Source organism: Mytilus californianus, unplaced genomic scaffold (assembly GCF_021869535.1).
Source record: "Mytilus californianus isolate M0D057914Y unplaced genomic scaffold, xbMytCali1.0.p SCAF_2, whole genome shotgun sequence".
NCBI lineage: Eukaryota > Metazoa > Mollusca > Bivalvia > Mytilida > Mytilidae > Mytilus > Mytilus californianus.
In genome coordinates this window covers 103,227,062-103,243,705 of record NW_026262668.1, presented here as the reverse complement: position 1 = coordinate 103,243,705, position 16,644 = coordinate 103,227,062, and the positions used below count along the sequence as shown (strand labels likewise).

At 32.8% G+C, this 16,644-nt stretch overlaps 1 protein-coding gene across 14 annotated transcripts in view; it reads right to left on the bottom strand.

The window, feature by feature from the left end:
- LOC127730614 (peroxidasin homolog pxn-1-like) overlaps positions 1-16,644 on the bottom strand; it is a 296,701-nt gene that overhangs the window by 113,155 nt on the left and 166,902 nt on the right. For 11 of the 14 annotated variants that reach the window (XM_052239096.1, XM_052239098.1, XM_052239092.1 and 8 more), the window contains 5 exons: positions 13,901-13,993; positions 7,182-7,680; positions 4,600-4,812; positions 3,646-3,815; positions 1,210-1,303 (listed from right to left, as the gene is read on the bottom strand). In XM_052239096.1, the coding sequence (XP_052095056.1) occupies positions 1,210-1,303; positions 3,646-3,815; positions 4,600-4,812; positions 7,182-7,680; positions 13,901-13,993 (1,069 nt within the window). The remainder of the gene's footprint in view (positions 1-1,209; positions 1,304-3,645; positions 3,816-4,599; positions 4,813-7,181; positions 7,681-13,900; positions 13,994-16,644) is intronic. The other 3 variants (XM_052239088.1, XM_052239091.1, XM_052239087.1) reach the window with 1 other exon arrangement.

The following is a 16,644-nucleotide window of genomic DNA, read 5'->3' as shown; positions in this document are numbered from 1 at the left end:
TATCTGAAAGTTGGTTCCAAATCCCGGAGTTAAAATTTAATTTTGTCACGGAAAAAATGCACAGTTGAACACCGATTTAAACTACTATCTTTCATCACAATGCTCTGATTCCCCAATCAACAACATATTTTTGTTTTGTTTGATAAACATTTTATTGGAACACATTCATGATCATTACTCTCGTTACCGACATCTTCTCGCCAACCGGTTCCTTTACTCATCAGATGCAAACATCATGTAGCGGCTTCTAAAGAATAATGACAAGAAGTTTGAACTAATATGTGATTTGTATTAACAAATTATTTTAACTATCTCATATAAAAAAAAGGCTTAATACCACATGCTATAGGTTAGGCCATATTATAAATACAAATTCGACAACGTGGACAGATTCGGGAAAAAGATGACTTAACATTTTTGAATGGTTTAAGTAAATATTTTCCAATATAACATAGGGTCGATTTTGAATGAACAGTGCAAAATATATGTGTCAAAGAAGACAACGAATATGTACTCTTTCATAAGTGACAATCCAGCCCCCGAGTTTAATTTTCATGCTATGTATTTGTACATGTTTCGTTTTACTAAATACGATTATCAAGACTCAGGGATTATTAATGATGGTATAAACTTGATAAAAATTTAGGTAAATGTAGCTGATTTCAAATAGAAAGTTTGTCAAAATTAGGGTGGTATACAGATGCATTTGTGAAAAAAGAAAACATCAAAGATAATGTACAAGATTTCGTTTCATCTTGTTCTATAGTATCTTACAAATTATACAGATTATTATCATCAAAAAGCTGGTGCAACTATATTTTAAGCTGCCTTTTATTAAAACATCAAAAATTCAACCAGGAATATTTTTAATATCACTTTTTAAGTTTATGGACCCTTCTGTTATATCATGTACATGATGCAGAATTTCGTGTCAGGTTTTGTTGATCACAGATGAACTCAAGATTTTTGTGATTCGATTTAATCATAGGGGATCCTGATTCTCGTTCAGCTTTGATTTGCTATTTTTTTTTATATATATACGATTTGGCGATGTTTTATTTAAATAAAATATATGTTATTTAATGCATTTGTGATCGATACCAAATTGCCAGAAAAACGCGTTTAACTTTTTATTACATTATCATAGTGTAAATTTATGTCTTAAAAACGTCTTTTCTTTACATGTAATTTGGTGTAGTGTAAGCTTACCTCTTCAGGAATGCATTAGGTTGAATCTTTGTTAGGTTAAAATTGTCACAAAACATCTTTGACAATCTCATTGATTTAATGGAATTAAGTTGATCTATGATAAAGAAAATTTAAATTATTAGCATTTTGTTTGTCTGTCATATCATGCTACTTCTAACTGAACTAGTATACATTATACATTTATTTCCCGTGCCGGAGGGAGATATGAAGATTTGTTCACCCAAGAATATTCATATTTCACGAGGGCTCTGCCCGAGGGAAATATGATCTTTCGAGGGTGAATAAATCTTCATATCTCCCGAGGCCAAGGGAAATGAATGTTTTATTCCACTGCCTATGCTTTGTTTCCTATCAATACATTAAATATTATTTTGCATACATTTTTTTTCTTATCCGCTTGTTTTTGTAAGTCAAACTAAACACGACATACCCATTGATAAACAGTAAGGATCAAACTTTAATTATAAGTCTTTTTGTTTTATCGTCTGAAATAAATTTGAACATGATAATGATTTTTGCTATAGCTGTTTTAAGAAGAATAAGAAGTTCAAAACGTTATGTACATTAACCGCGCGTAACGTCGCACGAAGTAATCCCGATATTTCAGAGGGGAATATGATCCTCAGAATGGAATATGAAGATTTGTCCAATGACACGTGGGATAGTCTCAACCAATCAAATATTGATGAAACTATCAATATGTTTAAACAGTGGAATAACATTGTTTAGTAGCCATCTGAAGCTCGCCTCCGGTGCAGGATTTTTCGCTGCGTTGAAGACCCATTGGTGGCCTTGGGCTGTTTTCTGCTGTTTGGTCGGGTTGTTGTCTCTTTGACACATTCCCCGTTTCCATTCTCAATTTTATTAATGTAAAGTTGATTAAACTTACCTTGATGGATGACATTTTATATTAATACTTTTTCTATATATCCCCTGAATAGTTCTTTTTTATAGTGTTTTCAAAACTATGATTTAAGATATCTTCCGTACGTCGGATTGCTGCACTAGGTTGGTGAAATCATTTTACCTTATATATTCAATTCTACCAGATTAGTCGAGGTGGACAAAGTAATATTTTTACATGCTGGTTAGTGTTTTAGTCTTTAGTAAACATTAATTTAATATTTTATTTACGCGAAATGTATGGATGTTACTTCAGGATAAAGAGAGTGTTACTTATATATGGAAAACCAATTTTCTGTTTGATTATGGACCTATAATTTCTATTTCATTATTCATACGAAATTTCTTTGAACCTAGATATTAAAAAAATCCGCTGTAAGCGTTAAACGACATTAAAGACAAATTGATAACATGTAAGAATGACGACTCCCTTTAATGCTAAATAAAAAGGTTTTTAATATGTACGAAATGCAAATATTTTTCAATTGATTTTAAACTCTTAGAAAAGATTTCAGTTCATTCGATTGTAATAACTTTGACGTAAATACATTTTTATAACCAACGAGTTTTAGGTTATCAAAAAAATGAAAACAACATGCGTCCGAAGCGATTTTATGGATTTATCTTCAGCAGGAACGCTCAAAGCCGAATATTTGAAAGCCAAGGATGTATAAGAACCTAATTAGTTGAAGAGCTATATAACCAAAAAGGGCCTAACAAAATAGCCAAATATATCTAAGGTCAACTTTGCCTGAGGGAGTTGAAACCTTAGTTTCTTATAACATCAAAATTTATCAAACATATAAACAGTTTAGAGTCATTATTTCCTTGATAGAGGGTTGCTGCTTACAAAGAAGCTATTGAACCAAAAGTTACAAGTGATGAAGTTGAAATCACCCAATCGAAAATTTTATGGACGCCACCACGAGTTGGTTGATCGTTATGGAATATCTGTTTCACAGATGACAACAAATATGTTCCAATAGTTGTAACAACAATCCCGTCCTCTTACTCAAATTGGGCCTAGCGATTTAGACTTATCACTGTGTTTGTACTTTTCTTGAGCAACACAATGGGTGCCACATGTGGAGCTGCATCTGCTTACGCTTCCTGAGCACCTTGGATCACCCCCGGTTTTTGGTGGGGTTCGTGTTGCTCAGTCTTTAGTTTTCTATGTTATGTTTTGTGTACTGTTGGTTTTTTTCGGTTTTTTTTTGTCCATAGCATTGTCAGTTTATTTTCGACTTATAAGTTTGAATGTCATTTGGTATCTTTCCCTTCTCTTGTAGAGTGCATGTGAATATAAAATACAAATACCAGTACTAATAATTTTTCAAAAAGCAAATAAAGCTCACTGAAGCTAAAGCTAACTGAACAAAAAAAAAAAAAACTTATCTGCCTTGTAGAAGTTTAACTAACAATCCGTTCATTAACGATTAAACTAAAATAATGAGTCTACTTAATATCATGCAAAGGAATAAAATAATAATGTAAGATGATTTTTTCATTCGTTTGCTACTTCTAATAACATACCCCGAGTAAATCCCGCCTTTCCACGAGGTCTCTCATACCAGTGTCTATCGCCACTTTTCAGGGCTTGAAACTGACGTACGAATATACATTGGAAGGTTGGGCCTAGTAAACTACCTGCTTTTGCTGTTTCAGAAATAGCTCCAGCGTACAAATCAATGTGTGATTCGTGTCTGAAAATAAAAGCATTACAATTTAGTGGGTTTAAACCTTGTGTGTTTTATCTCAGACAACAGAAAGAAAAGGACAATTGCATTCGATATGAACCGATATTACATAAGTGTATTTTCAAAAGAAAGACGACGGGTACTGCTAGTGGATCATCAGTTGCCTACCCTCCAGAGCTTCTAAATTCAAACCCGTTTTTTTGTGCAATTCATTTTATTTTACCTATGTTGATTATTGTTTGCCTTTCTGCATTTTTTGCATTTGGCTATTATGTTGCCTCTTCCTTTACGACTTATAGTTCTTATATCTATGATTGCTTTATCACCAATTACATAGCGTATGTTATATGAAGCTGTTCGTTTCGAGCGTTAATATCGTAGGATAACTTATTATAGAACACTTGTGCGTACTGACATCTGTATAATACAAATACATTATTACCACTTGCACTTGCCCCTGCTGTTTGACTATCGGCCACCGACTATAGCATCTGCACAGTATTCAGAGCTTTGGTAATGTCATGATCAAAATGAACAATTTGGTTTCTCAATTTTCAGCAATTACATAAGGTTATACTACTTAAACAAAACTTTCAAAAGCTCTGTTCTGTTTAGGTCTTTATAGATTATGATGCTCTGAAATGCTTTATTAATTTCCATTCTCAAATTTATTTATTTGACTCTGATATGTTCACAAGTGTAACGATGATTTATCATGATATATATGTTTGTTCAATAAAATAAGTATGAAATAGGTTTATATTATAGTAGACACTTGAGACATTCATACCTGTACAGTTCTTTGATTTTATCAGAGCTTTCTTTATCGTGATCGAAAATAGGATCATCGCTAAATTTTATTGGTATCAAACCACAAAATTGTCTCCATGTATTGTAATCTGGCAGACCATGATCTCGTCCTCTCTGAATATTTCGAGCAGCTAAATCATGACTTGTTCCTTCCAATTTAAACAATTTGTTTCGTACTTCAGGCTGGAAAAATCTACAGCATATCGTTTTAAAATAAATATAAGCCATTCAGTTACGTAAAACATATTAATATTTTTGTCAGAATGTTGGATTTGTTTTATAAAACTCAAATTGGATACCGCTTATCACTTAGAAGTATAGCATATTGTAAAATTGAGAATGGAAATGGGGAATGTGTCAGAGAGACAACAACCCGACCAAAGAGCAGAAAACACCCGAAGGCCACCAATGGGTCTTCAATACAGCGAGAAAATCCCGCACCCAGAGGCGGGCTTCAGCTGGCCACAAAACAAAAATGTGTACTAGTTCAATGAAAATGGACGGCACACTAAACTCCAAAACATAAAAATGAAGTAAAATTTAAAAAAAAATACAAGACTAACAAAGGCCAGAGGCTTCTGACTTGGGACAGGCGCAAAAATGCAGCGGGGTCAAACATGTTTTGTGATATCTCCCCCTATACCTCTAGCGAATGTAGAATAAACAAACACACAGCAATACGCACAGTAAAACTCAGTTTAAAAGAAGTCCTAGTCCGAAGTCAGAATAGGTAACAAAAGAAACTAAGCAAAATGACAATATACCTATTTCAATTTCGTTCAAATCCTTCAACAGAAGAGGGTTTCTCAACAGGAGAAGGTATATCAAGATTATTTTTGGTCCTTTGAATTCAAAAATCAAAAAGTATTATAAATCTGTCAAGTGACACTGTTCAGATATTTATAAGACACCGTTCAGATGTTTATACGACACCAGACTGTCAGACATCAGTATTTATTTTTCTGAATTTTGTGTTACATATTTGCATTATGGCTTTAAACCTCATGCTTTTAGTGTAAAACTACAAAGACTGCAACAATAGCCTCATTTTGAGATCTTGTACATTATCACTTAGATATGAGATAATACTTTACAATAAAAAAAGATATTTTGATACAAGAGGTATTTTACAAAAATGCTAATGTGTGTAAAATATCTTTGTGGATAAGACCTTGAGTTATATCTATTTTGACCAAAAATAAGTGTAAACTTGCCATTCCAGGCCAAATAAGACATATTAATGACGTTACAGTGATATCGCAACTGACCTCCCTGTAATTATGTGCCATGTTTACATAATTTTGATACCTGAAAAATTGTACTATTCTTGCACTATCAGGGGTTAGTTAAATAATGGCTATAAGGATCATACATCCTCCTTTATGATTTTTAAAAAAAGGAAAAAATTGTAGAATCAATTTTGAATTCCATATTATACCTATATTTAATTTTTTTAATCCTAGCATGTAAAGACACTTCTCATATTTTGTGATAAAAAAAAAGATTTACTACATGTTTTCCAAATTGCACATGCCGCAAATTTGACATCCAATCCCCGAACTTCAATTTGGAATAGCATGTTATACCTGTTAATCATTTTCATTAAAATGATATAACAAAAAGATATTTCTCATCATTTGTGAGTTTCTTAACCAAGAAGAAGAGTTTTCACCACTATTTTTGTACAAAAATTGACTTGAGACTTCCTTTGGTAGATATAAAGGCTGCGCATATAAATGATTGTAACCAGATCAAGCAGTCTTAACTTATCATTCGTAAGAAAGTGTTGCATACCCTTACTTGAGAGTAAGATCCAATGGCATTGAAAAATCATAGCCCTATTTCCCAATAGAAGTGAACCGGAATAAGTCATGCAAGTTCAATCTTTTGCTCTACCAATTTTACAATGATATTTTATCAGTTAGTTACAGAATTATTTGACAGCTTTCAATGCAATTGACCAAAAAAATAAGCAGCATCTGATCTTTCAACATCATTATCTTGACCATCAAAAAAAGGTTCCAGATCTTTTATTAAAGACATCGAATTTACATAGATATTCCAATTTTTCCAACTTTTGTGATTAAGTTACATCAAAATAATTTTAGGGGCCATTAAAAAAATTAATATAAATAGACATCGTTCAGAGAATAACAATTTAGTCATTTAAATTATGGAAAAAAAAAATGTTTGTTTACATTTTATTGTCAATGAAATGATGATATACACTCTGCCTTTGTAATTTAGTAAAAATGGAAAACTTTTTAACATGTTTTTACTCTGAATTGATAATAATGTATGAGCATTTTGGCAGAAATATTTCTAAGTTTCAGATTTGTTCCCCGCCTTTTGTTAATAGTATAGATTTTTCACAGATATTTACGATCTGATACCAGATCTTTCCCTATCCGATCGCAATATGTCACAACCGTTACTTCTTCATTCGTGATCATTTTATTCGATATACAAAATGACAGCCATGAATATGATTTAGGGTTCGATGTCAAACTTATATATATATATATCATAAATACAATCCGTTTCATAACTTGTCAATTTTACCTGTCCGCTTTCATGCAGTGTTCATGTGTTAGCCATCTTGCAATATTATCTGTATGTTGTCCATCGTCTTTCAGAATCATATGAGTACTGAAGAAGTTGTCGTCAAGGTTTTCTCGATACAAAGTTCCATATTCACTAGATAAGTAAGCTAGACTTGGTACGATCAAGGTATGTCCTATTCGTAGAGCAGCGGTTGCAAAAGAATTTCGAATTCTTGGGTCTAAGCCTTGGTCGTACTGGTCATTGAAGGGATTTCTTCCGCTGCTAATACGTAAACTATGTCGGTTCATTGCCTTCTTACCAAGCATTATTGGTAAATATTCTTTATACGTAATGTGTTGAATTAATGCTATGATAATTTTCCGGGTTTCTTGAAAAACTATTTCGTTCGACCAATTTGGGTTGATTTCTTGAAGTTTTTTTGCTATAGCATTGTGTTGTCTGACTAGTAAAAGATGATTCATGCCAAGGTGGGGAATCTCGTCGACACGGGAATCCCCTGAAATCCAATAAAACGTTATTTCTTTACTTTAAAGAAGCATATGAAATAAAGGAGGCAGCAAAATGTTGACAATGTCGTAATACGATATTGGGTATTGGATTATGTATGATAAATATACAAGTACACTTATAGAATCGTTGTTTTAACACATTCGATATGGTAAGGTATGCGTAAATAATGTAATGAATTTGCTCCAATTACAAAGTTTACCCACTCATTAACATAACATGCACCGTCCTTTTGAAAGTTACAATCTCATATTGCATTATTGTGTCCTTAACTTTTCTTATAACATTACAATAGTATGATATGAAACTGGTTAAGTAATCTTAACAATTACGATAACTGTAAATTTGGAAATTATTGCGTGCATTTATTAATGCGATTTTTGAAAAATAGACTAAATCGCGAGATAAATTATTGCGATTTTAGGAAAATACGATTTTAGGAAAATAAGCGTACATATTTAAGCATCAGATATCAGAATGCGAGTTCTTGTCATTTCGATACCCATCCATTCGTATTACTCGCAATAATAAAAACCTCGCAATAATTTCTGAATTTACAGTAACATTCATGTAACAGCTTGATAAAATGCAAGTGCCGGTCCTTTTCAAATTTAATATCAATATTTATCTATGATAAGTTTATGTAGATGCAGTTCATTTTGAAGTTACTGCAGTCTTCAATTCAAATTTTGATTGAATTGATTATTGATGTTTACTTAAGGTTCATGTGGACCCTTTGGCTAAAATGGCTGCGTTTTCACCTCAAAATTTTACTCTGAGTACAGACAAACCTGTGCATCTGGAAAAGTTTTAAGGCATAGCATGCCCTAGATAAATAAATTTCAAATGCATTGTATGTTTTAGAAAATTTTAAACTTAACAGGATTTTGCAGTGCACTTTTTTTCGTCCCTGCAGAAGATGATAAAATTAATAAACAGTTGAGTTTCACTTGATATGGTCCACTCAGGTACACAGCTTAAATCACCAATTATTGTCAGTTATCTATTGTCCATCTATTGTCCATGTCAATCAATACAAGTCACATCAAATATTTCCTGTTGGGAAGTTCTCAAACCTCTTTCCCAACTTATTTTGGCACCTTCTGGAGGAAGGAAAAAAAAATGCAGTGCAAAATCCTGTTAAGTTTTTAATTTTCTAAAACATAAAATATGTTTGAATTTTATTTATCTAGGGCATGCTATGCCTTAAAACTTTTCCAGATACACAGGTTTGTCTGTACTCAGAGTAAATTTTGATATGAAAATGCAGCCATTTTAGCCAAAGAGTCCACACGAACTAACACTCGTTGGAAATCATTAATGCGTATGCAGGACAAGAAAAAAAAAACAATGTATACAAGGTAATTTCTGCAAAGTATGGTCGAGGTAGGTAAGGTAAATGCTAGAAATGATGGTATGTTTTAAAGGGGCAAACATTTACCTTGCAACAGACCAGATACGGACCCTTCAGAGGGCTGTTGTAAGGCTTCTTCAACGTGCAGAGAGTGAAGCACTTACCTAACACTAGAATCGGAATTAATGTCTCATTCAAATCAGACGTGGCACGTGTACGTATTTGTACATCCGCATAGCCAAACGACCGAAGCATGTTTGCAAGGGTTTTATCGCCGGACCGAAGCAAACAAGGGATGATCAAATTTCTATATCCAAGTTAACTCGTTGGATTATTATGATGTGTTTAACTTTCATTATAGTTTTAGTATTGAATGATCTGAAACTGGCGAAGTGATCTTAACAATAGTGACTAACATTCATGTAACAGGTTGATAAAATTCAAATACCTGTCACATCAAAATCTAATATATACTCAGATGCAACACCTTTTCAAGTAATCAACGTATATGCTTTGACGCAGCACTTTTCAAGTAACTAAAGTGTTCAATTTAATTAACTTTTATAAAACTTTATGAGAGGTTAACAATATAAATGCTCCTCAGTAAAGACTGTTCACATCACGTAGATCACTGTATGCGCAGATCGATCCAATATGTCTGCACTCAATTCTGTTCCTAAGTAAAGACTATTTACATCACGTTAGTTTACTGTATAGGTGTCTTCTTCCAGGTAAATACTGTTCACATCATGGTAAAAATATACGTATGTCGGTTAGGATTCCGTAATAGGTATCTCATGAGGACGCAGTGTGTCAGTGTAAGATCATCCCGACGGCAGGAGGCCGGAGGGTGATCTTACACTGACACACCAAGTCCGAGTGGGATAACTATTTTACATTCCAGCTCGTCTAGACTATTTGAAAAAAAAACATTTACGCTTCATAACATCTAGTTCAGAATGCCGTACAATAATTATAATATACTTTATTATTTTATTAAAATTATTTAAAATTAATTAATTAATTAAAATTATTTTCATTTACCTGTGTTTAAAGTTATTGCAAATGGATGGTATTTTTGTTCGAGCATATTGTTTTTCTTTAATTGTTTAACATTTCTTACCGATATAATCTGTTACTTTTATTATTCTTCCCTTAGTTTATTTATTTTGTATTTACATTGTGTCATAGGTCAAATTTATTTGTTCAGTGTATGTTCAATGGTGTTAATATGTCCTTTGATTGAGTTAAGCTATTTCAGTTGATATTTTATAGTGTGTCTTTCTATGTTGTGATGTTACACTATTGTTTCAGAAAAAGGGTAAAGGTTTGGTACCATTAAAACGTTTAAACCCGCTGCATTTGTTTGCACCTGTCCTAAGTCAGGAATCTGATGTTCAGTAGTTGTCGTTTGTTGATGTGGTTCATAAGTGTTTCTCGTTTCTCGTTTTTTATATAGATTAGACCGTTGGTTTTCCCGTTTGAATAGTTTTACACTAGTAATTTTTTGGGGCCCTTTATAGCTTACTGTTCGGTGTGAGCCAAGGCTCCGTGTTGAAGACCGTACTGTGACCTATAATGGTTTACTTTTATAAATTTTGACTTGGATGGAGAGTTGTCTCATTGGCACTCATACCACATCTTCTTATATCTATTTATATATTACTATATAGTATATGCCCTTTATGAGCCCCGGATAAAATGTTTAAATATGTTAAATTAACTGAGAATTTGTATCCAGTCGTCCTGGTGAAGAGTTATGAATCGTGCCTTCATATGCTTAAGGTTTTGAGTTCGATTCCCCGCATAGACGCTGGAAATATAATGGATTTTTTCTACATAAATTTTGAAAGTTAGTCTTTATTCTGCATAAATATTTCTAAGTTTTATTGTGTTTTCGACATTCCCGCCAAAATGTTACAGAACAAAAGAAAGCATGCAAAACAAAAAAACTCAAGGTAGGGTGATCTGGTAGGGGTGATCCGACTCAGATCACCCTTGTTAGAACAAAGGAGTTGGGATGAACATACAGATAACTATGGAGTTTAATGTGTTGTTTTTGGTCAGTTAAAAACAGTATTTTATGTGATGAATGGTTAGAGAGTCGCATAGGACAAACAGGAAACTGTACATGCTGTATATGCGAAAAGTAAGAATATATCAGATTTCTGATCCTATTTTGCTAGGTCATGTTTGAATGGAATATCTAAAATATGGTTTTTTTTACAAATTAAAAGTTCAAACGTATTACGAGACCTATCAAGGAAACAAACTTTTAATAGAGACGACCGGACATAACTTTTACTGTTCTTATGTATTTTATCTATATCACATGCATGAAATGCATTACTAGAGTTAGTTTACTTTTAGAATGAGTTTCATAACAGTGTGGACATGGACATCTGATATTTAAATGATATCGTGTCGGTCACTGGCTGTCGACAACAAAGACTTCACGCAATTACAGTATGTCAGGGGCCTCACAATGGGGATATACATAATTCCTAGTTTACACATGTCCATTCATAAAATAAAAGTTTTTGCATGAAAGTTTTTAGGAATTTGTTTTGAATATATTTATATACAGCAAAAAGTTTCTTTTGACAGAATGAGTATATTCAGAGGTGATATCACCAAGAAATCGAGAGAAAAAAAGTAAGAAAAATTATTTTCTGGCAATAAGTGAAAAATTAAGTAGCGTGTCAGTTATAGACAAGTAGTACATCATGCATTGCAAATCATTCAGTGGATAGGTCAAACGCCAAAATTAAAAAAAAAGCTTTATTTGTAAACAAACACTAATACATGCATTGACGGGGCATACGTATGCTAAATAATACATGTCCGTATAAAGAAATGTGCCCCACCTGTTAAATGCAGCTCTCCTGTTGATTTGAAAAACGAATGGACGGATCACAGCGATTTTCTATCCATGAATTAAATATGTTCACAATACCATTTATACTAGAATATTAAACGAGTGCACCCAGTTTAGTTTAAAAGTTATAATTACACTTTTACTGTTATGTTGACATAATAACCTGTACATTATATCGTGTTACAGTTGACCAGTGTAGTCTTGTGCACATGATTTATTATTACAAAACAGATGTACTGTGAACATATCATTAAATTTTTGGATATATATTGAAACACAGAAACCGAAAAACAGGTAAGTACAATTTCAAATTGTAAGGGGCGACATTCCTGATTCAGTTAAAGTAAGGGAGGGGAGGCTATGCAAGAGGCTTTTGAAATCAGCATGAACAAAATTGCAAATAAACCCTTATGCAGAATTGTCTCAAATATACGTCCTCAAATAAAAGTTGAGTAAGACCAAATTCATTGAAATTACCTGCTTAATTTGTAATAAAAGAATATAGATCCCGTAACTGTTGTTATACATGTTCGGGTATCAAAAAATCTAAAATAAATACATGTATCAATGTTTCCACAAAAGCTACACTGACTCCAATCAACGTAAATTTTGCACACAAGAACGGATTCATATGCTTCTTGATATTTTCACGAGTTATTTTTTTGTTAGAATGATATTTAAATGTTCACGAAAATCTAATCGTTGGAGTCTTCGATGGGAATTCAAATTTGTTCCGTGCAAAACATTATGCAGTCCAGAGGACTAAAATGATTTTTTTTAAGGTCCGGGGTTATTATTACCAACATAAATAATCTTAGTATGAAAGTTTATCGTAGGTTACTCTATATCACCTCGTACGAATAAATGTTCTCTTATTTTTTTAAGGAGCCACAGAACGTTTGTGCAAAAACAACAAAACGTTTTTTTCTCGATTACTTGGTGATATCACCTCTGAATATACTCATTCTGTCAAAAGAAACTTTTTGTTGTGAGTATGTAAATATATTCAAAACAAATTCCTATAAACTTTCATGTAAAAACTTTTATTTTATGAATGGACATGTGTAAAGATAGTAATTATGTATATCCCCATTGAGAGGCCATTACATACTGTAATTGCGTGAAGTCTTTGTTGTTGACAGCCAGTGATACAACGATAACATTGAATTACTATGTGTCCATGTCCACGCTGTTATGAAACTCATTCTAATTGAGATGTTTTCCTATATAAACGGGAGATAATTTAATTCCAATCAGGTCAGATCGCAAAAATAAAAATTCAGTATATGTCCGACACTTACGTAAAGAATAATTGATGTAAATGTACAAGTCATTTTTCTTATGGTAAAATAAAAACTCTTTTGCAAGCTTCACTTCAAATCTAAGTCCGCTTACGGTATTGAGAAATACATTTTACAACTGATATCTGATATCTCTTGATAAAAACTCGAGTGATTTTATTTCAATAATAAGTGTCGACTCTGAATTATCTGTCAACTTTTAATCAGGGACAACGCCCAACTACCGGCAGGTTGTAAAAGTAAACACGAATTTCAGAACGTTGGTAGAGATGTAATAGTCATTTTCAATCTTCGGTTCTATTTATTACTATCGAAAGAGATTTGTTGTTTTGTTTTTGTTAGTCTCTCTTGTTGATGCATTCTTCTCTGTTCAATTTTTCTTTACCTGCATTACTGTTTATCTTTTTCCTCTACATCTAACTTTGAATCAAACGATGTAGCAATTTGCATTTTAAAATATATACGTCGGTACATATATATACATATATATATATGCTCTAGATTATTTATACGATGTAGCCTACAGTTTATACATAAACTCATCATAGGTACCAGGATTAAAATTTGGTACGCCAGACACGCATATCTTCTACATTAGACTCATCAGTGACGCTTGAATCAAAAAATAAAAAAGGACAAATAAATTACGAAGTTGAAGTACATATGGGAATCAAACCTGCTAAATGACAATGCTGTTCTGGGAGGTTTTTTCGGCAATCTCCATTTGGGTTTTCTGGCAGCAAACCACTCGGACTCATTTTTAGCAATCCTGTAATATGTTGGAAATAAGATTATGAACCAATTTGTTATTTACATTTTGAGATCTATTTTTTTTTAAATATGTGTACAGATGTTGGAAGTAATCATAATGATTAAGCCTTTTGTTGGATAAAACCGGACACAATTCGAGAAAAACCCTCAAAATTCAGTTATATAATCTGTCTCATTCTGCTGAATATGTTTACATTGAAACACCAACGAAGCAATTATCGATTAATTTCAAACAATTTAATGTCCGAAGTTCATAAGGAGTCACGCCTTGATCTTTTTATAAGTAATTCTCTCCTTTGAGATATTAATTTCCATTTTCAATGGATTGTTCTATTCATATCCATCGAAAGTGAACCACAAATAATGTGCATAGCTTTGTATTCCTGTCTACAGCCTACATGGGAAAATGTACATGGGAAAATGTTACCACCAAGAGTGGTCCATTTACTCTATTTTTCAATCATATACTTGCTTGTATCCAAAAGAATATTACTGACATCTATAAACCAGAATATTTCGTAGTTCTTTGCACATTCAAGTACTGATTGTGGAAGTAAGCCGACCATCAAGATGGAACATTATCATATATGCATGTGAAGGAAACAAGACAAAAAGTTAAAACAACACTTCTCATGCGTCCGACGCGCTTTTCTGGATTTAGCTTCATTGGGAAAGCTCAAAGCCGAATATTTGAGAGCCAAGGATGTATAAGAACCGAAACAATTGAAGAGCTATATACCAAAAAGAACATAAAAGTCCTGCCAAATCCATCTTAGGTCAACTTTGCCTGGAGGAGTTGAAACCTTAGTTTCTTAATAATTTCTAAATTTAAAAACGAACATTTTTTAAAAGGTTTGTTATAAATCTTGCCAATACAGAAGTACTGACTACTAAACTGATGATACCCCAGGGGACTGATAGTCCAACATCAGAGATTTAGATCTAGTGCTGTATAGGTGAAGGTAGTTAACCGGTGTTCAAATCTTGTAAATCGATTAAGAAGAGACAAATCAAGGCAACAAACAAAAAGTGAGGGGAACGCACGAACACCAAAAGGAGCAAGTCGACATGGTACGCGCCATCCGCCATGCAAATTCACAATCAGTGGAAATGTCACAAACAGGAATAGTACATAATTGGCTGAATTACAGATCACACAACTATACTTGTATATAAAGACCATTAAAAATTAGCTAGATTATGAGTTTGAATCAAGACTAACATTATTCTTTTTTTTCTGGGCATTAATTCTGAGCAAATTTATTCCGAGCAAGATATTGTTGCAGCGAGCTTTCTTACATTATCATATTTGTGATTATACTCTCCATGTTTGTGATGAAACGATAAAGGTTTTGATTAATAAATGACATCTTTATCCCAATTGCATCTTTTTTTTTTGTACTGAATTATAACCTTCAATTAAATTCGAAACGTAACTGCAATCCAACGTGTATCTATTCACTGACAAATTCAAAGAAAAAGAAACGGAACCACAAAATAAAGAAAAGGAAAATTAAGATCAGGAAATGAAAGGTCGTTCTATTAAGTATGATGTTAAAGACCAAACAGCCTATTGTTGATGCGCATCAACTAACGCAACTTGGTAGTGACATAAAAGCTCTATGACGTTGTTTCTAGCCATGAAAAAAACGTCAAATTATAACGTCCTATTTCGCGTTTTTCACGGATTCCAACATGGTGTACGCTTAAAATTACGTCTTCCAAGAAAAGTGGAATTAAGCGTCGCACTGATACCTAGTGGAAATTAAACACAAATGGACACAAAAGATACTACACTATCTGTAACCTCCGTTCTAATAAAAATAATAATAAAAATATAAATTTTGAACTCGGCTTTTTGCATTTGCGCCGATCTGCATTTCACTTTTTTTCTGTCACTTGCGCCGATTTTGTCTTTCATTTGCGCCATTTGTGTACAGGTAAATTTTAGGTGAAAGTTATTTTTTTATTTATCATATAAACCTCTTCCGTTAGCCAGTTGTACATATGTTATGAATTGTCAATTATAACATGTATATAACTGTCGTCCCCTGCTCACAAAGGGGAGGTGGGAGTAGAATTTCGAGCAGGATAAGTCAATTTAAAAGATATTTGTTCACTCTGTTTACATCCACTAAAATCACGGAGTAAAATTCTATTTACAGCATTTCAAAGCACCACAATAAAAACCATAAAAATGTAATACTAGTACAGTGAATTACTAGTATTATCTTGCCGAGAATTTATATGCCACACATCTGATATATTCCTTTCTTGTCATTTTATCTTTTCTATACTTGTTGTACTTGCCAATAACGAAGTCCATCTTTTCTTTCTCGTGTCAAAACGAAGTTCTCGAACAATATGACCAAATTTTATCTTAAACATAAGGGAACACTATTTATATCCATATATTACCATGCAATATACATTCTAGGTTTACTACATGTACATGTATTTACTTGTATAGCAAATAAAGTATCGGGGCTAGTAATAAAAAAAAATAAAATAGGCGCTAATGAAAGAATCAAATCGGCGCAAATTAATTAAAATATAAAAGATCGAAATTTTTTTTTAAATCGGCGCAAATCTCGTACGCCCGTGTAACTTTACACTGGTAAATTTATATGACTTACGCTTAGAATTTTA